Source organism: Meriones unguiculatus, chromosome 7 (assembly GCF_030254825.1).
Source record: "Meriones unguiculatus strain TT.TT164.6M chromosome 7, Bangor_MerUng_6.1, whole genome shotgun sequence".
NCBI classification, from domain to species: domain Eukaryota; kingdom Metazoa; phylum Chordata; class Mammalia; order Rodentia; family Muridae; genus Meriones; species Meriones unguiculatus.
In genome coordinates, this window is record NC_083355.1 from 7,409,532 (window position 1) to 7,435,864 (window position 26,333).

At 54.5% G+C, this 26,333-nt stretch overlaps 1 protein-coding gene across 1 annotated transcript; it reads right to left on the reverse strand.

Annotated features, from left to right (window-relative positions):
- Positions 1–17: 17 nt before the first annotated feature.
- Kif19 (kinesin family member 19) lies at positions 18–25,562 on the reverse strand. The gene is made up of 20 exons (XM_021635042.2): positions 25,377–25,562; positions 23,758–23,838; positions 12,237–12,347; positions 11,442–11,529; positions 11,009–11,145; positions 9,836–9,961; positions 9,369–9,563; positions 8,839–8,985; positions 7,832–7,954; positions 5,908–6,073; positions 5,219–5,393; positions 4,917–5,112; positions 4,235–4,505; positions 4,008–4,129; positions 3,270–3,403; positions 2,962–3,067; positions 2,742–2,829; positions 1,219–1,616; positions 848–1,007; positions 18–633 (listed from the first exon to the last, which is right to left on the reverse strand). Exons 1-20 carry the CDS (start codon positions 25,413–25,415, stop codon positions 503–505), a joined length of 2,994 nt encoding a protein of 997 aa, XP_021490717.1. The 5' UTR covers positions 25,416–25,562; the 3' UTR covers positions 18–502.
- Between the last annotated feature and the right edge of the window lie 771 nt (positions 25,563–26,333).

Genomic DNA, 26,333 nt, shown 5'->3' on the forward strand with positions numbered 1-26,333 from the left:
GCACATTCAGACAACTCCCAACACCAACAGCAAGACTTTATTTAAAAGAAATAAAAGGAAAAAATAAAAATAAAAAGCAACAGAGAAGTTACAAAACCAGATTTCCCCCCCACCCCTCCCTGCCCCATGTGACATCCTGTAGGCTCCTCCCCCATCCCCTATCCCCACCCAAGGCCAGGGGTGGTCCAGGAGTCCTGTCTCCCTAACAGCTCCTCTCCCCACTGCCGAAGCCGAGATTGGCCCCAGGTCTGTACACGATTTTTGGCAGCAATGCTCTGTCCAGGGCTGGGAAGCCAGGCCGCTGGGGCTCCCCTCCTTTTTTAGTGGCACGGAGAGCTTGGAGGCTTTGTGGCAGACAACCCTACCATTTCTGGGTCATGGGAGTCTTAGCCCTCTAAGCTCTTGCTCCATGGGATCCCCATCTGCCCAGCTTTCACCTCCCATTCTTTGCTACACTCCCCCTATTCAGTCCTGGGGGCAGAAAAGTAGGCGCCAGGGTCCCTCAGTTATGCCGGAGGCGTCCATCTTTGCCAAAGCTGCTTGAGCCGTGGGGCAGGCTGGGCCCACGCGCAGCTCTGCGGGAAACACCAGGCGGGTTGGTGGGGACAGGAAGGGGTGAGGGGTTTCCAGAGCCTATGACAGGGGAAAAGGCAGCATCAGTTGTTGAGGAAAGACTTCCATTCCCCGTCACCCGATGGCCTTAGGGGAATAATCCCAGTTTGCCAAGCCAACCAATCCTGCTCACGCATTGAGTCAGGCTTCCAGACAGGGTCAGGGGGCCTGCATGCTTCTCCTCTGAGCTAGTCAAGGCCTCTCCCACTTCAGTCCCTCTTTTGTTAGTACTGACCTGTGTTCTGGCTTGGAGGGAATTTGACCTTGGCCAGAGGCAGCGACACCTTTCCCAGATGCCTGACACTTGGGGATGGCCGTCCGAACACTGGCACCCTGTGGTCTGATGTGCCCCCTGAGGGCCGAGGCACCAGCAGGTGTGTCTTGGGACGAGACAGCTGTACAGTTGGAAAAGAGAGAAATGGAGGTGGAGAGATGCCGAGGGCTCAGCTACAAGAACCCAGTCCTAGCTACTTTATCAGGCTGGGGAATAGTTGTTTCTTAGGTCAGGATCTCTGGGTGTAGAGAAGGGCCCGAACTTCTGGAGGGAACTAGCTCTCAGGCCCTCCCCCATAAGGAATGGGCGGAGACCCTTGCTCCTTGCCTCACCCCTTGTCCTGTGACCTCGAAGGACCGGGACCTCCGCTTCCTCCTTTTTGCCTCCAGTGACTCCTCCCTTTTCTTGCTGAGGCTTTTCTTCTGACCACGCACCCAGGGTGCAATGCCATCCCCTCGAGCTCCTGCCGCCCGGGAGGGGGCCTCGCCGGTGCTGCTGGATAGATTGTCCTCGCTGATAGCATGCTGCAGTGTGGGGCTGGGCGGCCGTTTGCAGGCCAGTGGGCCCAGCGGCCTAGCATCGTCCCCCTCGCTCAGGGAGTTCAGGGACAGGCTGCTGCGCTCTGTGGCAGGCGCCAGCAGGTGGCGCCCCTCCGTTTCCAGGGCCCGAGAGCGCCGCTGGGCGGCCTTCACGGAGATACACTTGGTCCGCGTCAGGATCTCTTTCTTCTCTACAACAAGTAGATAACTCAAGGTCAAGACCACCTCGTGAGTAAGAGCCAGGATTCACAGATTTCACCCCCAGAACCCTAACTTGTTAACTCTTTGAGAAGCTTGGGGCACACCTTCAGAACCTTAGTTTCATTTGTAAATGGGATTGCCAAACGAATACTCTGGGGCTACTACTTCAAGGATTAACTGAGACTGTGGGAGCCTAGAATGGAGTGGTGGGCCTGTAATATTAGCTCCTCCCAGGGCTGAGGCAGAAGATCAAAAGTTTAAGCCTGGCGCACATCTTTGATCCCAGCATGTGGAAGGCAGAAGCAGGCAGATGCCTGTGAGTTCCAGGATAGCCTGGTCTACATAAGGCCAGCCTGGTCTACATAATGAGTTCCAGGATAGCCTGGGCTACATTGTCAGATCTGTCTCAGAAGGAGGAGGAGGAGGAGAAGGAAGAAGAGGAGGAGAAAGAGGAGGAGGAAGAGGAAGAGGAGGAGGAGGAGGAGGAGGAGGAAGAGGAGGCCTGCTAAACCAGGCATCTTAGACCTGATCTCAAGATAAAAAGTGAGCCAGGAGGTGGTGGTGTCGGCGGCACACATCTTTAATCCCAGTATTTGGGAGGCGGAGGCAGGTAGATCTCTGAGTTTGAGGCCAGCCTGGCCTACAGAGTGAGTTCCAGGAGAGCCAGGGCTTCACAGAGAAACCCTGTCTCAGCACCCCCCACAAAGGATAAAAAGTGAAAGGTGACTGGGGATATAGCTTTGTGGTAGAACAGTAGCCTACCATGTGTGATGTCCTAGGTTCAATTCCTAGTACCCTCCCCCTCTCCCCCCAAAAAACACCACATATTTTAGATAATGGGTTTAGTCTGTCAGTTTAGGGGGCAGGGATGGATTCAATTAGAATTTGCTACTGCAGTTATCCAGTGGGAAGAGGGTGCCAGGTCCCCTCATTTTAATTTCCAATTGTGCCCCACCTTTTGTGTGTCCCTGAGCAGATGACTAGTCCTTCTGATAAAGCCAATGAATGGGTACCTTCAGCAGGGCCAGAGAGCAGGAAGAGCTTCGGGCCTTGTAACCTAACCTGAGCAGTTTGGACGATGCCAGGCAGCGGTGGGCAGTGAAGGGCACACTCACCTTTACGGGACAGAGTGCTCTCCGACAGGTTCTCACTGCTCTCCGGGGAAGAGTTTATCTGGCTGCCCAGGCTGTCCTGTGGTGGGGCCTAGAGGAAGGGGAAGACGTGGAGGGCAGCGGGGACCCCACACTGTACTCTCCAGAGGCTTTGTGGACTCAGGGGGCTAGCCATTCTGGAAGGGTTCAACCCACTGCTCACCTCTGGTCATCCAGAGCTTACCTCCTGCGTCACTAGGCGGCCCACCTGGATGGGGGGTGGAGTGGGCACAGAGGAAACCTTCACCTGCCAGGCCCGGGGACTGGCCTTGAACACGTGGTAGGACTCACTGCAATTGGCAGAGGAACAGGAGGAGGCAGCTGTTGGCCAGGCTGGTCCCGCCAGGGTCCACCCCCACCACGGGAGAGAGAAGCCGCAAATCCTGGCCACAGACCCATCCCACAGCCTCACTCACTGAACTTTCCTACCAACCCCTTCTTCAGGGCCAATGTTCCTCAGACAGAGTAGGTGGCTATCAGGAAGAATCTTACCTGTCTGTGCCAAGTGGGGGTAGGGTGTTGTTTTGGGGGTGCTGGGCCTCAGAACTCAGTGTCTTCACACTCTCCAGGTCAGAGTCCGGGGTCAGTGTGGTCCCTGCTGGAGCGATTTTGGGCAAGGAACTGTCCTGTGTGCATGGTGGGGGAAGGGAGGGAGCCAATGACAAGGGTGAACAGTCAGAAGACAAGGCCTTGGACCACATAACATCACAGAATGACAAGGGCTATAAGATGAGGGAAGCCACAGCTCATGCTCTTGGGTCCCCCGCAAGCTGGGCTCCACAAGGCAGTCTTAGTGGCACAGCTCAATGGGTTGGCCCCTTGAGCACTTAGGTCCACTTTCCCCTTGCGTTTTAGAAATTAATTATTAATTAATCAATCAGTGCATCTTTTGTTTGAGACAGAATCTTGCTGTGCAGACATGGCTGATCTTTCAAACCTCCTGCCTCAGCCTCCCAAATGCTGGGATTAAAAACTCTCACATTGACTAGTGGGCTACTTGTGATATCGCAGATGGCCACTCCTGACCTTGTGATCCTAGGTGGGGACAAGAGCCAGGCCAGGCAGTGATGCCCAGGAACGGGGGACCTCACCCAGGCTTGACCCAGGCTGAGAGAAAGAGGGAGGAAAGAAGGGAGGTGGGAGAGAGAGTGAGAGAGAGAGAGCGCTCCTCTTGGAACTTGGCTAGTTTGGTGGGATTCCCACCAAATTTAGGCCAGCCCAAGCGCCCACCTGCAGGGCCCTGGAGGCCACGCGGTCCATGATCGTGGCCCTCTCCAGGCTGCCCTCCTCCAGTTCCCGAAGGAAGACTTCGTAGAGTTCCTCCAGGTGCCGGGGAACCTCCAGGTTGCAGTCTGTCCGGGATAAGGGGAGATGAGGGCCCCGCATGAGCCCTCAGCCCCTCCGACAGCGCCCCAGGCCCGCTAGGGTGGCCGGGGGGCGGGGGGGGGGGGCGCTACCGTCGATGATCTGCCGCTGGCTCTGGATGATCTCCTCACAGAGGCTGCGGTGCTCCTCCAGGCGGCGCACGGCCTCGCGGCGGTGGCGCAGGGCGCTGTCGCGGAGCAGAGCGTGCGACTGCATCTCGGTGTTTTCCACCTCCAGCTCGTGCACGCGGCACAGCAGGCTGAGCACCTCGCGCTGCTCCTCAGAGCCGATGCGCCTCGGCAGCGTCTCTTCCAGGCGCCGGCCACGCGCGCGCAGCTCCCGGCAGCGCTGCTCCAGCGCCAGCTGCGGGAGGGCGGCACCGGTCAGCACCAGGCCAGCTCCACCAGGCCAGCCAGGCCCTGGTCTCAGGCCTTTTGGCTGGTACTCCAAGCCTAGGCTAGCCTTCCAAGCTTATTTTGGGTCTTTGCAACTAGTGGGCGCTCCTATGCTCACTGGACTCAACCATGTCCTGCCACAGCCCTTATTCCAACACAGAAGGTAAAAATCTGTTATTATATCGACTACCATGTTCTTAGTTCTTGCTTTGTGCCAAGCGTTAACTCAACCGTCTCCAGCGACCCCATTTGGGCATCACCATGGCTGCATACAGAGATGTAGTCACTTGGCAAGGTGTGTAGCCTGAGCTCTCTGGTCTCTCTTCCTCAGCCCTCCGCCTCCTCTTCCCCACGCTCCCTACCCCGCAAGCCCCGTAACCTTCTGCTTGCGCAGCTTCTTCTGTTCGCCCACAAGGGCGGCAATGCTCTCCCGGGCTGAGGCCACCTCGGGGGGCTCCAGGTTATCCGGCTCATCTCCCGTGTCTGAATCCTTCTCGCTGTCGTCTTTGGTGTAGGACTCCTTCCTTCGCTCCTCCCGCCACTTGAGAGTCCGGCGCGACTTGTCGTGCTCCCAGCTGCCAGCAGTTCCCCCGCCAGAGAGACACAAGAGTCAGCCCACGGGCCAGGGCATCGCGCTTCTGTGCCCCAGGCTTGACGGGCCCCAGAACAGCGGAAGCGTACCTGGCGATGGTGAGGAGGTGACGGGAGGTGTCGATCTGGACCTCCATGGCCTGATTCTCCAGCTCCAGCAGGCGCCGCCGCACATCCATCTGCTCGTGGAAGGCGCTGATGAGCTGCTCCCGGAGCTGCCCCAACTCCACCTGCCCTTCCTGCCCGCTGTGCAGCTGTACCTCCGCTGCGGAGTGGGGGTGGTGTGAGCCGAGGGGGCAGCTCAGGCTGACCCGGGACCCTGTCCTCCAGTTTCTTCCACTCCCAGTTTCTCGCGATCGTCTCCTCCCGCACCCACCTCCCACAGTGCATCTTCAGACTGCGGCCCCAAAGGCGACTCTGGCTCCTCCACATGAACTGAGATTCGCTAGTCCTTGCACTATCCTTGTGCCAACTACCAAAAGGTGTCCCTGCTCCTCTGGGATCTTTTAGAAAACCGTCAGAGCAAGCACACAAGTCTCCGTGAGTGGTACGCCTTCTGAGACCCTGCAGGGCCGCTGCCATCTCGTCATCCCGCGGTATCTCCAGCTCTGCAAAGCTAGCAGTGCTGTCCCCATTTTATCGGCGAATAACTAGCCCCAGGCCGCTCAGCCAGGAGGAGCCAGGGCTAATGCTACCAGATCCTAGAACCTCCTAAGACCACCTGGAGAGGGCTGCTGAGACCAGCTCCCGCCTCCAGACCCAAGGACCCAGATATGTACCTTGGATATGACGGATGTCACCCCGGTCCAGTTTGCCCCGGGCCTGGGCCCGCCCTGCCTGCTGGTCGATCTTGCACTTTAGTCTCTGGATCTCGCCTCTGAGGTCGGCGATGATGCTGGTGTACTGAGCGATGTGGTAGGAGACATTGAGCAGGTTCTGCTTCACCTGCAGGGGGCCCCGAATGAGGGCTGAGGGGGTACGGTCACCCCAGGAGCCGGGCCTGCCTGTGGGACCTCGTTTCTCTTTTTGCCATCTCCCCCTTTTAAATGTGATTTAAAAAATTTTATGTGTATGGGTATTTTGCTTCCATGAATATGTGTGTGTGTGTGTGTGTGTGTGTGTGTGTGTGTGTGTGTGTAACACCTGCATTTCTGGTGCCATGGACCCCCCTGGAACTGGAGTTACAGAGAGTTGTGAGCTGCCATGTGGATGCTGGGAATTGAACCTAGGACCTCTGGAAGAGCAGCCAGTGCTAACTGCAGAGCCATCTCTCCAGCCCCTCTCTTTCTTCCCCTTTGCCAGTTCTTTTCAGCCTCTGCAGTGGTCTCCTTGCCTCCATCCCCACAGCCTCCTATCACATCTGCACGCCTCTGTTAGATCTATAATCCTAAAATCCTGCTCTCACTCTCCAACCTCACTGTCCCGCTGTTGCCTGAGGAGCCTGTTCCTTCGCCTGGATTGCCATTCGAATCCTTTTTCTTTTTTTTCTTTTGTTTTCAGAATTTTTTTTTAATCTTTTTTATTTTGTGTGAAGGCATGTGTGTCTGTGTGGGAGTGTGTGCATGTGAGTGTGGGTGCCAGAAGAAGGTGTAAGATCTAGCTGGAGTTTCAGGCAGTTGTTAAGTGCCTGATGTGGGTGCTGGGATCTGAACTCAGGCCCCCGGGAAGAGCAGCGAGTGCTCTGAACCATTAACCCATCACTCCAGCCCCGTGATAGTTTTCTTTTCTTTTTTTTCTTTATGGACTCTCTTTCTGCAGGAGTGCCCTGTTCTAGTCAGGCAATTCTCCTGCTCTCACCATATGCACAACAGACAGCTCATCCCGACTTCTCCCTTGCCTCAGCACCTACTGTCAGCATCGATTAAATACTTACCTGCTTTTTTTTATTTTTTTAAGATAGGGTCTCAGGTACCCCAGGTTAGCCTTGAACTCACTGTGTTACTAAGGATGACCTGGGAACTCCTAATTCTCCTGCCTGCCCCTCCTAAGGTTGGGCTGGCAGTGTTCACAATCATGCCAGGATAACCTGCCTCTCGCCGTCACGTGGCCTGGCCCCATGAAGCTCCTGGAGGCCGCGTGACAACGTTGGGGGAGTCGTAGATGTTGAAGGGAGGCTCACTGCCCCCCACTTCCAAGTTAGCCATTCTTCCCTCCACACCCACACAGGCCAAGACTTCCTTCCTTACCAGAGAACATGAGCTGCATCATGGACTTGGGAACCAGGCGGATTCAGCGCCAGTCTCTGCCCTAGCTTCATTAGCTGTGAAGTCGCTTATGCCCTAAGCATCATTACCCTAAGCTGTTTGTCGGGGAAGCTGTAAGTCCTGCCTGGCCCTGAGCTCAAATGGGACAGCATGCTACAGTGCTCAGGGCAGCACTGGGTAAGGGAACCTGGATTGTGACTGTGGTGGTGAGGCGCTTTGGACACCCAGAGGACTGAGTAAACCGCTGAAGGGGAAGGGACAGTGGAGGGACAGAAGCGGGGCAAATCTGGAGTGAGAGGCAGAAGAGGGTCTTTGGGAGCCAAGGGCTCCAGGCAGGAAGGCAGGCGGCAGCTGGGAATGCAGGGAAAGGGCTTGGAGTGATGTTGGCCTGGGTAACGAGGTCAGTGCTCAAAGAGTAGCGTGGCTGGCAAGGACTCTCCCAGGACCTCAAATCTCAGTCCAGGAGGGTGTGTCTAGCGGGTAGTTCAAGGGCCCTCACCCGAGTCCTAATATTCTTGGCTCGGCCGGCGTAGGTCAGGGTGTTCCGGGACTCCTCAAAGGCAGTGCTCGCCGGACTGATGTGGGCGATCATTACGGTGCGGCTGTTCCCCCCTAGTGAGTCCTGGAGAGACAGGGATGTGGCAGTGGCAGGGTGGAGACCGCCTTCTCCAGAGGTTCCCCAAGTCTGTTACCACACTGTCCCTGGGAACGCACGCGCGTATACACACACACACACACACACACACACACACACACACACACTGTCTTTCTCTCACTCATGAGCATACGTGCATGCATGCACGCATGCTTGCACAACATGAACACTGCATAGTGGTCATTTTCTAATATCCCCACTTCCCTGGCTTTCAGACACTCTTTACGGCAGGCCAAGACAGGCCTAGGCAGGCCTTCATAAACCACAGGCCTCTGCTGGAATCTTTTCAACGCTACAAAGCTTAAGCCTACAGGGAAATTTCCTTAACCTGTGTGCGCCTCAGTTTCCTTATCTTTAAATGTAAGCCTCCTAACTCACAAAGCCTCTGGGGAGGTTTTAGGGATGGTGGGAAGAAGCCCTTGACTGGGTCCTCTTGATACCATGCCTATAACAGAAGGCCAAGAGTGGCCACGCCATGAGTAAGTGGCCCCAAAGAGCAGTTCCAGGGGCCGTAAGGCTGACCATCACAAAGGCCCCAAATCTAGGTGATCCTTGGTTCTCTTTGACCCTGGAAGGAGGTCCTGGCACAGCTCTTGTTCATTTTCTCTACATGTGCTTTAGTTAGGGATGCCAGAAATGTAGAGCATATCTGCTTGCAATCAAGTTTCAGATTCACAGTAAATGGACTGTTTTAGCTTACGGTTGTCTCAATTACCGCATGAAGCATACGGATACATAATGGTGAACTTGGGGATTCATCTGACCCAAGCAGGGACACCTGAGCTTTGTCTCTCCTCGGCCTAGCAGGCCCACTCTTCACACCAGGGCCCAGGCCCAGCCTGTTCTGGTACCTTCAGGAGCCGGGTGAGCTTGCTGTCCCGATAGTTGATGTACTTATTGCCGCCCTTGTCACTCAGCGCGTTGATGCAGTTGCCCAGAGCCAGCAGAGAGCGATTGATGTGAGCCCCCTCCTTCATGCGCTGCCCCCGGTTCTGTGTCTGGGGAGACAGCAGGGGACATAGCCACAGCCTAGCGGAGTAACCTACCGAAGCCTCATTCAGCAGCCCAACAACACCCCGTTATAGACCCTGGCCTCTCTCCTGAGGTCCCTGAAGGTACAGGTGACAGGGCACGGAAGGAGGCTTTGCTCTGCTCTCCCCACCCTCTCTTCCCTGAGCAGCCTGTCCCTTCAAGATGTCAGGCCCAATCCCCAGCCCTCTACCCTAGAGACTCCACTTATCCCCCCTTCCCAACTGTCCCATCCACCAAGCTGGCCTCAACTGGGGGCCATCACCTACACACACACACACACACACACACACATACACTGCTCCCCTGTGGGGAAGCCCTCCCTCCACTGTGCCCTTTGAGCAGGCCTTACCTGGGAGGCACGCTCAGAGCCGGCCAGGTCAATCATGAACAGGCGGCCCTGCCGCACCTCTTGTAGAATGCTCTTGACCCGGCTGCGCTGGCGCACAGCCACCTGGAGCACAGCGTGGGAGCGGGAGGACGTCTGATTGGCAGCTGTGGGCTCCTGGGTCCTCTGCCGGTTCCCCTTCATCAGCAGCTGCATGATCTGGAAAGGAGAGATGGAGGTTACTGAGGGGGACTCTGGGTGGGCTAAGGGGCCTGGGCAGTCCTCTCCAAGCAGGTCTCTGTGTAAATGGAGAGGCTGTGTGGCCTAGCTATTTGCTAGCATGTATGTTAGGGCATGATGGAGGATGTGACTTCTTTTGCCACTTCTCAGGGTATCTTCTTCCCAGTGGCTCCCTGGCTTTGGTCCCTTGTCCTACTCCCCTCAGAGTGATTGTTCTGCCCACGGTCCCTAGCCAGTTGCTGGAGACTTGCCTCCTTGGCATTGATGGTGGACACTTCGGTGATTCCGGCCACCTGGATCACCCCTTTGGAGTCCTCCCTCAGCTCCAGGTACCCCAGGGCTGGGTTCAGTAGGTCCCGGATCATCTCGTTGTAGATCTGATGGGACAGTGTGGAAGGTGGAGGGAGATGAAGGACAAGAGGCCCAGGCCTGGAAGAGTCGAGTGGTCACCTCCTCCCTGAGAAAGGAAGGACCACGTGCTTCTGCTTGCTGAACCGCAGGTCCTGTGAGGGAAGTTCTAACTGGGGGAAGCGCTTCCCTTACAGGATGGTAGAGGCTTCAAAGCCAATGTTACATGCTGCTTCAGAATCACCTGGCTCCCTTTGCAGAGAGGCCAGGGCCGGGCTGGACACATGGACCTTATTTATGCATGACCCCTGGCCATCTGAGGGAGTTCGGATTGTTCTTAGCAACCTTCAGGCTCCTTTTCTTAGGCCCTGTCGCTGCCTCCCTACCTCTCCTGCCTTCCTTGTCCATTCAGCACTGTCATTCCACCCCCATCCCCTGCTTCAAAACAAGTTCAAGCTGGCTGTGTCAACACCTGCTGGCTGCTCCCCTCGCTCTTCTTTCTGAGGCATCACCCTGGAGATTATCAGCTCCCAGAGCAGCCAGATGGAGGCTGGCCAGCTGGCTTAGATAAGCCTCGCCTCATCATCTCTGACTTTCATGACCGCCTCTCAACCCACGAAGTCCTGAATGGGAAGGTGTTTGTGTAAGGAACGGGCTCGAGGGAGAAGTGCTTCCAGGGGTGGCAGCTACTGCCTAGGCTACTGTGAAGTGCAATACCACGTCAGAGCCACAGGGTCCCAAGTGGGAATTCCTGCTCTGTCATCACTGTGTGCCACTAAGACAGTTGCCCAACCACCACCCCTTCTCTGAGTCAGGGTTTCTCTGTGTAGCTCTGGCTGTCTGGGTACTTGCCTTGTAGACCAGGCTGGCCTTGAACTCAGAGATCTGCCTGCCTCTGTCCCTGAGTTCTGGGATTAAAGGTGTGTGCTATTGTGCCTGGCTTTCAAGTCTCAATTCTTATCAAGTGGAGTGTGAGACAGCCACGCTCAGCACCCCAGGAACTGCCAGTGACCGGCTCTAGGGAGGCGGACCACCCTATCTTATGGGCCTCCTTTCCAAGCCTGGAGGGGACTTGCCTCCAGGTAGGACATGGACACCTCGTACTCCATGTCGTTGCTGTTCTCCTCGATGGCTCGGAACAGGTCATTGAGGGTCCGAACATAGATGCCTGGCTCGTGGTCAGTGCCCAGCATGGTGTAGGTCTTCCCACAGCCTGAATAGGACAGGCTGGTGGTGAGCAGGGCAGGGGTCAAGGGTGAGGTCTTGCTGGGAAATCGTTCTGGCGACCCTGAGCTGTCCTTGAGGCCACTCCCTCCCAGATGGCTGAGGAACAGGGTCTTTGGAGTGGGGAGAAGGGTCCTGGGTAAGGCAAGGTTTGGGTCATTCCCATCCCCCTGTTCCTGACCCTACCTGGGCCAGGCTGGTTCTCTTATGAAGGGTGAAGGGCTTGGTTCCCAGGGGAAGACAAGGGTGCTGCAGTCCTTGTCTACGTCTGGGTTTTCCCCTCACCTGTAGGGCCATAGGCAAACACAGTGGCATTGTACCCTGAGATGACACCCTCGATAAGGCTCTTGGTGGTGGCCTGATACACCATCTCCTGCAGGGAAGAAGAGACTTGTTAGAGGTCCGAGACTTGGACAGGACAAGACGCCGGTGCCCAAAGCCAGGTCCTGGCTGTGAGCAGGTGAAGTGTCTGCCCCTGGAGCCCTAAGCAGGAGGTAAGAGAGTGTGGGAAGAGGAGGGAGGGAGTCTCTGCTTACACCCCCGGGGGGACACCAGCCTCCGAGAGGGCTCAGATGGACATCTGAGAAGCCTGCTCTACAGCTGGCTCCTCCACCACACCCCTGCTCTGAGGGTGCAGAGTCAGCTCCTGGGAGTATCTGAGCACCCCGAAGATGGGCAAGATGGGATCGGTGGGAGGGTGTCAGTTTCCTTGTCCTCCTCCTGCCCTCCCCACAGCAGATGGGCTTCACCGCACTTCTCCCGGCCCATATGGGCCCGCTGTGGAGTGTCTCATGCGGCTACTCTATGCAAAGTGCCCTGTGAGTGCTAACCAAGTGTGTTTCTGCCAAAGGCCAGGGGTGCGGCCTTACAGGTGTACAGGCAAGCAGTCACATGGTGTTGGGCCATGCAAATGTACATGCAGGAGGCCATGCAAGTGCTTTCACAAATGGGCAAAACTACCGAAAGTGGGTTCTTGGGCAAATGTTAGAGAAAAGGTGAGCAGAGTCCCCTGAGAACACTCCCTCACTGGGGGAAGTGTGGAGAGGCCTTTCTGTGTTTCCAGACCATGTTCCCCCTCACCTGGGTGGCAGTGAAGTCAAAGGCCACGTCAAATAGGTATGACTTTTCCCGGGACCGGTGTGCCCGCAGGATGTCATCAGGGTCCTCCATTGGGTCCATGAGAACCACCATCTGCAAATGTCCCCCGAGGGAGGAGCACACAGTCACCTGGAGTCTCCAAAGTCTGCAGACCTCTCCAGGAGCCATGTGTTCTCTGGGCTGGGTGCTGGGGAGACTAAGCCTCTCTGACAATGAGTGACTGACCCCTGAAGATGCCAAGGCGGCAGAGAATACTGTGGGTGGTGGTGGTGGTGGTGGTGGTGGTGGTGGTGGTGGTAGTGGAGGGGAGGAGCATCTGCCAAGAACGCCGGATCCAAGGCCTCTTCCCCTAACCTCAGTGCCACTCCCCACTGCTAGTTGTCATGACACATCTTTTGTGACAAGATCCATTTTGCCTGCTTCTCCACAGTCTTGCTTCATCCCATTTCAGTAACAGCAAAATGCATGTTCCCACCTGACAGATGAGGCATGTCAGGCCTAGCCTGTGGGCTTCAGAACCCAGGACCCAGCCTCTAAGCCAGAAGACTCTTAATTGCATCCCTGAAGCCCCGTGGCCCTCGGAGCACTGCCTGGCTCTCCACAGCCAGCCTCCAGACCACGGTAGAACAAGGCAGGCAGAGAGCTGCTGACAGCTGGGTGACATGTGTGAAGAAAGGAGATGGGCTTGGGTCCATCTTATGAGAACTTAAAATAACCGAATCCCTGGCCAAGAGCTGTTGTTATAAAGAGAGTCTGCAGGACCCTAGGCTGGCATTTCACCCCTGCAGGGTCGGGGCAGCTGTACTCTGCACACACATTAAGGTACGGATGGCCTGGCTGGGTTCCTCTGCTGTTTTAAGGACAGTCTCAGCCCACTCTGTTCGGCCCAGGTCTCTGTGAGCTGAGCTCCGCTGAGGGCTCTGATCAGGAACAGAGCAAGAGGCTGGGTCCTTGCTGGCTGGGTTCCTGGTTTAGCATAGGGTGTAAAATAGGAAACAGCAGGAAACACTCAACTACTCTTGCGGGGGAGGCTGTCCGAGTTTCAGGGGAGGACAAAGGCATAGGAGGGGACCCTAGGGACATGCTCTGAATCCTTGCCCTGCCTCTCATTAGCAGAATGGCCTCATGCTGCCATGCCTGAGCCTCAGCCCCCTCCCTCGTGGAGGAAATGGTGCTGTAATCTCCTTCAGGGCTTGCAAAGCCCACGAGACAAAGTGTGTGACACATGCTGAGCCTCGGTGATCCTCTTCCAAGGAGCCATGAAAAGGGAGAGCCATGCACGGAGGCAGGGGAGGGGGCCGTCACTAACTGCCCTAACCCAACACTCTGCTATCAAATGTGGCATGGTAAAAATGGAACAAGCAGAAGACAGGCAGAGGGTGGCAACATCAGCAGCTCCTTTGCACAACATAAGTACCCCTGAGAGGCACCTGGCACCTGGAGTGCCGGGCAGAGTTCCCTAGACACTTGGTTCTGCCAGACAGCCAGGGGAAATAAGCCGTCCCATGATCCTTACCTAATGAGGCGGGGCTGCTCCCAGGGGCCAGATGGTGGCCTCAGAGCCCATCCTCTACCAGGGAGGGAAGGACAAGGAGGGCAGAGGGGCCCCTTCACTCCTAGTGCACACTGGTGCACAGCAACACCCCATCTTGGGGTATACTAACAAGCTCTGTTTTCTTTTTCTTCAAGACAGGGTCTTGCTGCATAGCCCCGCTAGCTTTGAGTTTAGAGCAATCCTCCCACCTCAGCCACCTACATGCTGGGATTACAGGCATTTGTCACCACACCCAGCCAATAACAGATCTTACTGAGTCCTTCAATGTGGGGTTCTCATTATTACTCTCAGACAGGGAGGTCAAAGCCTGTTGCCTCCTTACTTGGAAATGGCAGAGCCAGAGCTGGGCATTCTGGCCACTCAGGCTGGTACCCGCTCACCTTCTGATCCTTCCCTGACCTCTCCTACTCCCTCTGCTGCTACAGCAGTTTATGGGGTGCTTTAGCATTTTTCAGGTCTGAGTAGCTCCAAAGTCCCCAACCTTGTCCACTCCTGTTCACATTAACCCCGGGTGCTCATTCAGCCTTAGGGAATATAATGCAATACTCACGGGTAAACTGAGTCCTCCTCAAAGAGGGCCAAACAGGAAGGAGATTTCTGTTACAGGGCAGAGATAATGGCTGTGGTCCTCACTCCACCTCTCTCAGGGATCAGCAGGGAGAGCCAGGGCTCATGGCTGTTTCAAAGGCTTTGTGAACAGGCCAGGCATGGACAAATATCCAGAAGTGGCGAAGGTTGGTGGTGAGGGTGAAGGTGAGGCCACAGGAGACCAGCTTATATGCTCAACTGAACTCAGGAGCTTAGGAGGTCCTCATGGGGTCCCTTTGAGTCCCCCAGTCAGGCCTTAAGATTTAGGAGGACAAGGGGCTTGGGCTTCCCAGAAGGCTCCTCTCCACATCCCATGTCTGACCTGGGATCAACACCATCCCTTTCCCCACTGAATACCTGGAGCAGGCCTGCCCCTAGAGTCCTGCTCCCACCTGACCTCAGATAGCTGCAGGGTCCCTTTTATGGTTCTCCAGGAGTGGATGACTCCCCAGGAGACAGAAGTCTCTGCCAATCAGATGGAACTCCAGGTGAACAGGATAGAGGGAGGGGTCACAGACAGATAGGCAGAGAAAGTCCACCCACTCTGGCTCCTTCCAGGTAGCCAAAGGCTAGCAGCCACTGTGATCTCAGTACAGAATGACTGGGCTTGCTCTGTTCCCTAGGGACTCACCTGTCCTCAGCCACCGGCCCCTCCTCAGGGCATCGGCCCTAAAGCCTTCCATGCCTTCTGTAGGGGTTGATCCTTATCCCAGACTATCAGAAGCCTGAGCCCTGCTCAGATTTCAGACCCAGATAAAGACAAAACCTGGCTCTGAAGACCCTGGCATGTGTTCTCCAGGGCTGCAACAGGAGCAGAGCCAGCTATAACAACTCTCATCTTGAGCACTGGGGTTCGTGTGGACACAAAGCCTCAAGGGGAGAGCGAACAGCATGTCCCATCACCCACCCTAACAGATGGCCTTTATACGACTTTCAGGCATTGCCAGGTCCACCTGGACACCCAGTTTCTTTGATGTCCGAATGTTCCCCCTTCAAAGCACTGTCATCCCACCTGCCGCTGCTCCACTTAATGAGGACTTTGTCTGGGCTCCATCTGTCAGGACCCCAGCCCCCATAGTATACCCCAGAATGTCACTGTTGTTCCTGGCCACCACAGCACACAATGGAGCCCTTGTGCTCCTTGACCAGGTGAAGCATAGCTGAGCCAGTAAGGATTGGGCAGGGAGCCTGGGCTGCCACAGAGACTGGCTTGGGGTATTCAGGGCAGCGCAACTTGTCTGTGAAGCACCTACCATGTGCCCCAAACACGGAAAAGGCCTAAGAGAAATAGAAAAATGAGGCCTGGTACCCTGCCTTCTGACACTCTCAGCCTCGTAACCAGGAGAGAGCTGGCGTGCACAGAGGAGAGACCCCCAAATCCAGCCCTGCCGGCACAGGAAGGCAGCCTGGAGAGGATGACATTGGCATGGTGTCTTCAATGATGAGGAGAGGCAGCCAACAGAGGTAGGGGCTGGAAGGACATTCTAGAGGAAACCATGAGCAAAGCCAAGAGGTGAAAGGTCTCTAGATGTGAAATGCAGGTTGGGGAGAAAGCCCAACAGTGCAAACCCAGGGCCTGTTGTGAGCTCACAATGGACCTGACTTTGGGACCCTCTATGTCACACTGGCTGGCACATAGCATATATCCAAGGACAGTTTTTGAACAAGGCTGCTTTAGGAGCAGTTTGGGGAATATCAGGCACCATACAAAGGCTTGGCATGTGCTTTCTTTCTTTCTTTCTTTCTTTCTTTCTTTCTTTCTTTCTTTTCTCTTTCTTTCCCTTCCTTCCTTCCTTCCTTCCTTCCTTCCTTCCTTCCTTCCTTCCTTCCTTCCTTCCAAGATAAGGTTTCTCTGTGTAGTTCTGACTGTTCTGGAACTCACTATGTAGACCAGAATGGCCTCGAACTCAGAGTTCTGCCTGCCTCTTCCTCCTATATGCTGGGATTAAAGATGTGAGTCACGATGCTGGGCTAGGGCATCTCATTTCATGTGCTTTGTTTTTTCTAAGACAGTCTTATCTAGCCCAGGCTGGCCTCAAACTCACTATTTAGCTAAAGATGAGATTGCAGGAGTGTGTCACCACGCCCAGTCTTATGTGGTGCTGGAGACTGAACTCAGGCCTTCCTGCATGACAGAGAAGCACTCTACCAACTAAGCTATATGCCCAGCCTGATACAAATCTCTTGTCTTAAAGGTCCACCTCACTCTTACTATGACCTCCTTCTTACTTAAGTAACTACATCCGTGAGCGTGTATGTCTAAAAGAAAGCCCTTGTTTAAGTCCCCAACATATGAACTTGGGGTGGAGATGGGGGACACAATTAAACCCCCAGTAGGTGGGCATTTGATCCAGTCTGCCCAGTCACTCCCTGGGAGCAGCAGGGATGGATGGGCTGAGGGTGAGGAGTCTGGGTCCCGGAACTAAAGCACTTTGCACCTAATAACCAGTGCACTTCGTAAGGACACGGTTTTATGTAGTTTGTATTCCCTCCACAGCCCAGCCACGATGAACACCAAATCCCAGAATGCTGCAATCCATGAACGAGGCAGAGGCAGGAGAATCCAGTAACTCTAAGCCAGCCTGGTCTACACAGGGAGACCCTGACTGAAACAAATAACAAAACCATGGCTCTGCATAGGTGATACAGAGAGGCAGGGAGGACAGAGTCATCTATGAGCCCCACCAGAGGGTCTGCACAGCCACCAAGCCTGTGAGACAATAAACCGTCGTTGAAGCCACACAGCCACACAACTTCCTTACACACTGCAAACTCATGTACCACCCACAGCAGGTTCCTCAAGGCAGCTCCCCTGCCTAGAGAAGTGGGCGTGGCCACAGGCCTAGCGAGGTGTGGCACAGGCACCAGGGTCTCTCTTGCCCATGCTAGGAGACTTCACTGAAGACATAGGTGGGAGATGGTAAGAGAAGAAAGGCAGGTGTCTCATCAGTCTTCCTTGTCTGTGAAACTCTGCCTGAACTTAACATGGCGCTCGCCTACATACCCACGTAGCTTCCTCTGGGCTCTGCTGCCCTGCAGCCCTTGGGCCTAACTCAGCAGAGGGCCAGACAGCTGTGGGCCTCCCCTCCTAGGTCTTCACTCTGGCCAGGCTCTTAAGTCAATGCAAATGTGATCAGGAATTCTAGAGGCACTCAGAACCCTGAACCACTGCAGAGAAATGGGGCCTTAAGCTGGGGAGAGAGAGTCTAGCCCCTGAGAGCCATCCCAATAGGGACCAGACTTTCCCCTGATATCTCCTGAGCAAGAAATACTTGCACAGAGCAAACACACCAGGCAGTTCTCCTGCGGAGCTGTGGGTGCCTTCATCAACACTGTAGCTTTAGTGGGGTTCCTCTGGCCTCCTGGTGGTGATGCCACGTAGCCCAGTGTCTTACCACTGATTGTTCTTCACCTTCTTCACCGTGGCTGCCCTATGTGTGGCAAGCCGAACCCCTAACCCCTCCCCACTGGCTGCTGGGAGCAGTCTTCCTCCAGCTTTGATGCTGCCAAATGTCCCCCTTGAGGGCAAAATGGCTCCAGCATGAAACTCAATAGCTCACACTCTTTTCCCCTGGCTTCAAAGCCTGGCAGTGAAGGTCCCCAAAGAAGGGGGAGCCTCAAATGGGATTCAGAGACAATGGTCACATGACCTTGAGCCAAAGGCATCACTCTTTGGAGTGGAAGTAAAGGCTGAAGCTGTAACACAAGGAGCCACACTGACACCCCATCCTGCTTAGGAAGCCTTGGGCTGCCTCTGGATTCATCCTCAGTCCAGAGAGCCAGGCTCACAGTCCCTTTATACAGAAAGGTGGAAGTAGAAGGGAACCCAGATTCTGTGTGGCTACCATACCTGAAAGGCTGATTCTAGGATTTTGTTTATTAATGGGAACATCTGTTGCCCATCTTGTTTCTATCTGTAGACCCAGAGACCCCTGTGGCCTCAAAACAAAACAAAAAGCAAGCAAACAAATAAAAACTTTGATGCCAGGAAAAGCAGAGCCTGTTGGGCTCACAAGGCCACCAAGGTCCAGCCAGCTGCTGAGGGCACAGCTACATCTAGCTGCTGATCCAGTCAGGAGCTCATCTGACTAGAAGGAATCAGGGTGGCAGGAGGCATGACCTAGAAGGTAGTCTAACGTGTCTCTCAGGGTGCCTGGCAATTCCTTAATGACAGACTCCCAAGGAATGTCCCTTGTAAAGCACAGATGTCCAAGGCACCACCCAGAATCTCATAAAGTCTCTGGAGGGGTGGGCCCAGCAGTAACAAGCACTCTCTTCTTGTACCCATCCAAGTGCTAAGTGTAGGAACCCTTGGATACTGATAGCATTATGCACAAGAGCCAAAGAATCAGAAACAACTCAAATTATGGTATGTCTATACTTCAAAATATTACTTGGTCATGAAAAAGAAAACATTCATGAACCAGGGTGAATGAAGCCAGACATGAAGGACCACAGAGAGTATGATCCAATCACACAGTCATACAATGGGATGGAGAGATGGAATGCAGCTTGGTGGTTCCCTGAGGATATAGTTAAGTTTGCATTCTCCCCTGCTCATTTCCCACTATGCTCAGCTCATCAGGAACGATGGGGCCTAGAGGCCTCTATATGGCTGGTACAGAACCTCATACCCCACTGTGCCCTAGGCAGCAAGCAGGCTAACTCCAGCTGCATCTTTGGCTTCTGTTACCTTATACTGTATTTGTCTTTCACAATGGCTGCCTGGCCTCATCTATAATCCTCTCCATAGCTCTTGGGGTTGGTGGCACAGGTGCTCATTCTCCAGTCCTCTGACAGGAAACAGAGATCCAGCGAGTCATTAGCAGCCCTTAGGCACACAGCCAGGGCCTGGCAGGGCTGGGCCCCTGGCCCACCCTTGTAGCCTTTCTGCCCCATGTCACCCTCCTGCCTTGTACTTTCCCTCCCTCCCTTTTTCTAGCCCTTCTGCAGGCCTCCTGGGGAGCCCTTGTGTGTTTTCCCAGACCCCATTAACAGACAGCTGGACAAATGGTAATTATGGGATTATACATATAACTGCTTGGTTTAAATCCTGCAGATAAACACAGCCTGGGAGGCTGGGAGGAGGCTTTGGGAGGGGTGGGTGGGTGGGAGGTGAAGGTGGCAGTTTGTCCTGAGCCCCACCCCTATCTGGGACACTTTCCAGGCCCCTTCTGCTTTCTTGGCTTCCTTGAGGGGTCTGGCTTCAGGATCCTTCTCACCCCCAGGAGGTCCTACCACACCCTTCCAGGCCGGCGGCAGCCATTGCAGAGAGCTCTGGTGTAGAAAGTGGACGTGAGGGCAGGCAGGGCTTTACTGAACTCTGGGGCTGGAAGCCAGCCCACAGGTGAGCCTTTGAGATCAGTAACTCATGACTCCTTCCTCTGGGCAGGTACCAGGTCTAAGCATTGCACACAGACCCTCTGAGGAAGAGTCCTCTAACAGAGGCTCACTGTCCTGAACCGAACGAGGGCTCTGTGATCCCAGGCCCCTGGAACCACCGGAACTAGCCCCTTGACAAATCCAAGACCTGTTTCAACATTCCCAGAAAACACACACACACACACACACACACACACACACACACACACACACTGGCTTTCTACCTCTCCCTCTCTCTTTTCCTCCTTCCCTTCCTCCCTCATTTTAATTTTTAACAAGACAGGGGCTCATCACATAGCCCAGGCTAGTCTCACACTTGCTATGCACTCAAGGATGACCATGAATTTCTGATCCTGCTGCCTCTACTTCTTAAGTGTCAGGAGTACAGGTGTATGCCACCATGCCCAGGTTCTGTGGTGATGGGGATTAAATCCAGGGCTTAGTGCACACTAGCGAAACCCTCTAACAACTAAAGTATAGCCTGGACTCACACTGGTCTCTTGATGCTGAGGGACTCTTTGCCTGTCAGCATGCCCTCTTTTGCTAAACCTCACTGATACAGGCTGCCATGCTCCAGATGTCCCCAGAAGGATGATGCTCAGTCCCAAGGCAGGCCTGGGACCCCTCATCGTGGCTGAAGTCAGTGATTGATTGAGTAACCTCTCCCCACTTATGACCCACTGATAGATGGGCTATGGCAGTTCCTACTATCTGCCAATGACCAATGGGCTGGCTGAGCTACTGAAAGGGGTTTCAGCCTGTACTGATAGCCTTGGATTACCTTACTTTGGGATGACACCCACAGAGGAACCCTGAGCCTTCCTCTGGGCCAGGCATCCCTGGAGAGGAAGAGATGAACAGCAGGGTTTGAGGGCCAGGGCTGAGAGGCTGATTAGAACAGGAGGCAGTGGAGTCTCTCCTCCATGTTGGTTCTTGGATTCCCGTGTCTTAAACACCTAGTTGCCAGGGCCTATGTGCCAAGAGACAGCTCACTTAGGCTGTCAACTGGGCCTTTGTTGTAGCCACTCCCAGGCAGCAGTGAGAAGGACTAGGCCAGGTCCTTCTGTACAAGCCCAGTTTTGAAGCCACTGAGAAGCTGAGGGCAGAAAGTGCAGGGGCAGCATGAAATGTCCTGTGCCCATAATGCTTAGACAGCGTTCTCAGAGTCTCTGCTGACAAAGGAGCAGCCTGTTGGGCTGGCCCAGCTCTGGCCTGGTGGGAGGTATAGCTCACTGGGGTAGGCTAGAGCCAGGCTAAGCGGCCCTCCCGCTGCCCTCATAGACAGAAGAAACCAGTGTCTGACAGGCGTGGGTACTTAAGAGGGACTGTTCCCATCATTTCATATTGATCAAGCCCCAAGGTGGCCCAACGCCAGGAGCAGCTGAGAGAGCCACCATTGTCCCAAACTATGAACCTGATATCCTTGGAGGCAGATGGGCAAATAAGGAGTAGCCTTGTCTAGAAGGAAGGCTCTCCTCCCAAGGGCTTTGGCTCTTCTAACTGGGCCCTCTCAGCAACCCTGGGGAACCTCCTTCTTTACAGACTAGAACCGACATCTGTGGACTGTAGATCTCTACCTGTGCAGCAGGCTCTGCGCAGGCAAAAACAGACTGTCCAAAGAAGTCCTTTTGTGGAGCTAGAAAGATGGTTCAGCTGGCCAAGATGCTTGATGCAAAGTCTGATGATCTGAGTTTGATCCCAGAGAGCCATATGTGGGAGATGAGAACCAACCCCCGCACCCCTGCCAAATTATCCTCTGACCTCCAAATATGCACCAAGATGTGTGCATATCTAGGGAGGATTTTATCGTAAGGATGTAGCTCAGTTATAGAGTGTTTGCCTAGCATGCACAGTACCTTGGGTTGAATCTCCAGCATTTCATAACCCAGAATGATGGTGCACACCTACAATTTTAGCACTTGGGAGGGAGAGGCAGGAAGAACAGGTCATGTCTAGATACATAGTAAGTTCAAAGCCAGTCTGGGTTATATGAGACCCTGTCTCAAAAAACAGTATCAAAACTGACAAACCACTGAAAAAGAAGACAGTGGGCCACATTTCCCAGGAGGCTCCTCTGCTGTTCACACACATTCTCTCTGCTCCTGCTCACCATATGGGGTTCTTCCAGACATTATTCCTCCCAGTGGCTCTGAGGAAAGGGGCAAAAGGAGGTGAATCATCTGGGGCTTCCTGAGACCAGCCTAGAGGACTTGGTTCAGGGCAGCATCTGTCCACAGACTTTCTCAGCTCTGCAGCTCCCACTCCATGCTCCCTGACCCCGGAGCCCATCCCACAGCACAGCCACTGGGTCCCGACACTCAGAGCAGCCAGCAGCACACAGGCCAGGGTGGCTGTCAGGCTGCTACACCAAGCATATGCTCCTGTCCCCACCACTGTGCCCAGGACCACTCCAGTACCCAAGTCTTGAAATACCTACCCAAATAAACACAAAACAAGTATCTTAGCCATGTTCACAAAGAGTTTGGTTTGGTTTGGCTTCTACCTATGACACCGCATCTCACACTTCTTAGCTGCCGCCTTGAGACCCAGTAGCTTTTTCTCAGTGATGCAGTTGCTCTGTGGCCCCATCTCAAGGCCCCTGAACACAGGCTAGGCTCTCTGGTTACATTTTCTTTTCTGTTGAGTACATCACTAAAGATCTACTCATCATCATCAACATCATCATCATTGTTGTTGTTGACAGGGTCTCGATGTGTAGCCCTGGCTATCCTGGAACTCACTTTGTAGACCAGGTTGGCCTTGAACTCAGAGATCTGCCTGCCCGTGCTTCCAGAGTGCTGGGATTAAAGGTGTGCACCACCAGCACTCGTCAAGATCTCTTCTTTATAACCCACTCTGGTTGCAGTTAAGACAGGGTCTCGATTTGAAGCCCAGGATAGCATGGGATTTTGATCCTCCTGCCTCCGCATCACAAATAATGGATTACAGACATGTGCCTCCATATCTGGGTTCATCACTAGCTCATTTCTTTTATTCTTGTGTTTGTATGTATGTGTGCATGTGTACATGTGGAGCCCTAAAGCTGATGTTAAAAAATCATCCAGAATTACTCTTCAGCGTTTTTGATCATCCTGTCTTCCTTGTACATTGAAGCAGGATCTCCCAATCAAAACCAAAGCTCACAGATATGGCTACTCTTGGCAGCTAGCTCACTATGGAAGTTCCCTGTGTGTGCCTTCCAAGACTGGACTTACATGTGGGCCACTGCACTCGCAAGCACTTTACCTGGGTTCCAGAGATCTGAATCCCAGTCCTCATGCCCATAAGGCATGTGTTTTAACCATGGAGATATCTCCCCAGCCCTCTATCTTTTGAGGGAGCCCTCTATCACCATCTCTTAGGGGAGCCTAGGTCCAGTGCCCCTTACTCAGTCTCTTGATAACAGGCTCTTCCCCCGCCCCCTCCTAGGCTGCAAATTCTTCTATTTGTTTTAATTCCTTGATCAATTCCTTCTCTTCTCTCCCCACAGTAAACTCCAGAAACATGGGGAAGGTGGGGATTTTTATGTTGGAGTATTTTTCTAGTTCCTACCACAGTTCCTAGCATGCTGTAGGTTCTTTATGGATAATTATTGCCTCATATGCCCTCTCCCATCATGGTGACATGAGGACCAAGAGCGTGGACAGTGAAGGACTTTACCAAACTTGTATGTTCTAGATGAGGGTTCTGTTAGACCAGCTAAGTATGTGCTCTGTGGTTAGCAGACATATCAGGTGGGAAAGTCTGAATCATGTACACCAAGATATATTTTATGGTCTGATCCTAGCCAGGCTTCAAAAGCTGCTAGCTTTTCTTGGGCTGATCTAGGAAGTCTCTTGGGAGAAGAAAGCTTTTTGGTGATGCTGTGGATACCCTCCCCACTACCACCTCCAGAGGTTGTCTTGCTGTCCAGCTAGGTGTGCCAAGCAAGCTGAGCAGGCCTCTACCCTGCAGCTCCTGGCTGCAGCCCCCAAGTACCTGCTCGTCCACCTTGTGAGCGATGAGGGTAGCTCCCTCCTCCAACTCAGCCACGCTGATGGGCCGGACCCTCAGTGCCACCTGGGAGGAAGATCAGAACCTTGGGTTAGGAGACCCACACTTGACCATGGAGGGAGGGATGAGAAGGTCTTTGACTTCCTTCCCCAACATCCCTGTTCTCCAGCAGCCAGCCAGCTCCAGCTCCTTGGTGTTGAAGAAAACCGTGGGTCGAGGTCATCCGTCTGGCTGAGGTTGAGCCTATGTCTCTTTTCAAGATCCTGTAACTCAGGGGGAGCTCCAAGGGGGGAAACTGTCTACACAAGGCTGCATCAGTCACATGCCCAAATTAAACACTTGCCATTCCCTTGGGCTTAAATCTGGAGCCTTGGGGACCAGAGCCATCTGTCTGCATTTGAGAGTGAGGTGCTTCTGGGAAGGGTGGTGGGCTGTGACAGGAATGGCCTGGAAATTAGGATAGGACAGAGGTCTTCCCCTTGTCACCCTAACAACCTGTGCTGCATCCTGACACTCCCAGGAAGTATCACCAAGAGCGTCCCTGCTCTTTATTTCCCAGCCACTGAGAGATGGTGTGTCTTCACCCGGAATGTGTGGGTCCCAAAAGAACAGTCAGGGAGTGGGGAGATTTGCTTCTGCTGAACAAAGGGAGGTATCTGCTGGATACTGGAAGGACTTAAAAGGCCCTCAGTTTGTTTCATCCATGCAGCCTGTAAGATTGTCTTTATCAGCCTTCTGGCTGGACCTCCGTGGTGAAGGGAGGGCGTTTGTTTCTGCCCCAATGACAATGAACATTGTGGAGTAAAGTCTTTCAAAGAGGCCTTTCTCACTGCCAGAGAGGGTGCCACCAAGTCTGGGACTGGCCCCTGGGGCTGGGTCCAAGTGTTCCTTTGCAGAAGCAGGTTCCCTGCATTGTGGTAACATTGCCCTACTGTCAGCTGCTGAGGAAGGACCATTTCCACAGATCAAAGGCTAGGAGCTGAGAAGAGTCTGGGAGAGAGAGATCCCCATGGATCCCCCAAGCTGAGCAGTAACAAGGCTTCCCCTTGTAGCTCCAGCCTACATCTCCTCTCCCTCCCGAATACCCACCCATCCCAGGCCAGGAGACCCTGGGGCTATTCAAGTGGCTTCCAGCATTTCCTGAGGTATCTGGAGTCCTGATTTGGACAGAGCCTGGGTTACAGCCCATAACTAGCCACTCCAGACTTGGTGCTGGCTCCTTCTGTTTTGGGGGCTTTTGTCTTCCTGTCTATGGCTCCAGCCCTCTTTAAAGCAAGTCCTGGCTGGGCGTAAGCCCTCTGGCTCACTAGAAACTCCCAGCTTCCTTCTCAGGCAATAGCTCAGATCTCTTTTGGGTCTTGATCTGAGTCTTGGCCCAAAGAAGGCTGAGCTTTGGGAGGAGGGTGGGAAGTAGGGTGCTAACTTCCCAGCCTCAGGAGGCGCCACCACACCTTCGGGCCACCTGTTCTTTAGAACTTGGGCAGTTCTGAACAGTCCCAGACCCCCGTCTCTTGCGTGCCCTCTTAGTGGACACTATATTTGAGGCTATCAGGTCCCAGAATTGGTGGAAGGGAACCAAGCAGGAGCTTAATAAGGGGTCTCACCATGAGTTGCTGGTCCTTGGAGTCACCGCTGTCCTTCATGATTGCGACAGGTAGAGAGCCTCAGGCCGCGACGGCTGGCATGACCGAGACGCACCTCCACCGTGGTCACCTCCTCAGGTCGCTCTTCCGCCTCCGCTGCCTGACAACCCGAAACCAACAACGCGCCTGCCGCCCGAGCGCTGACCAGGAGGAGGGGCTGGCTCATCCCCGCCCCCATGTTCCCCCGCCCCCTGTGCTCGCTCCGCCCCCTGAGCCCGGCTCCCTGAACCTAGGTGAGCTGGACGGCTCCACTTAGGACACCCCCGGGGCTTGCGCTACTGCTGCAGCTACTGCTGCTGATGCTGAGGCTCTCTGCCAGTCCGACTGGCTCCCGGCCTCAGGGTCCGGGCGTCCTCCCGGCCCAGTGGCGTCCGTTTGGTGGCCCTTCCGCACACCCCCGCGCTCAGGCTCGTGGCTCCTGGCTGTGTCCCCTGCGCTCCCGGCACCCACCTGGCACGCGACTCGCTGGTCAGAAGCAGCCTTGCCCCTGCTACCACGATCTTGCGCTGCCCGCCTGACTGTTGCTGGGCGTCTCCAGGGTGCGCCCGGAAGCCTCATGTTTCCATGATTTGTGCGGGCATCCCGGCAGTGGAGGCTGCACCCATTGTCCAGAGGAAGAGAGGATGGGAGGGTGAGAGGGTGGATGAAGAGCTGTCCCTGCACCCTGTGGCACTGGGCTCAGTGGGGTGTGTCTTATGGAAACGCTCCTTCCGTGTGGTCCCACCGGCAAATCGTGCCTGAGGTAATGGATGGACCTAGCCTGCCTTCAAGGGTAGCACCACCCAGGATACTCCACCTGTGCCCCCAGGTGGCATTTGGCCTAGGTTAGTAATAAATGTGGCTCAACACAAAGTCATGAGCTTTACTTGAAACATTCTGAGGACCCACTAGATGGCTCGTCCCGTCAGGGCGCTTGCT

Coding starts and splice junctions, on each gene's coding strand:
- Kif19 (XM_021635042.2), bottom strand. CDS start 25,415: ATGAAGGACAGCGGTGACTCCAAGGACCAGCAACTCATG. Junction 9,564..9,835: donor CCACCATCAATGCCAAGGAG/GCAAGTCTCCAG, acceptor TCTCCTTTCCAG/ATCATGCAGCTGCTGATGAA. Junction 3,404..4,007: donor TGGCCTCCAGGGCCCTGCAG/GTGGGCGCTTGG, acceptor CCATGCACACAG/GACAGTTCCTTGCCCAAAAT.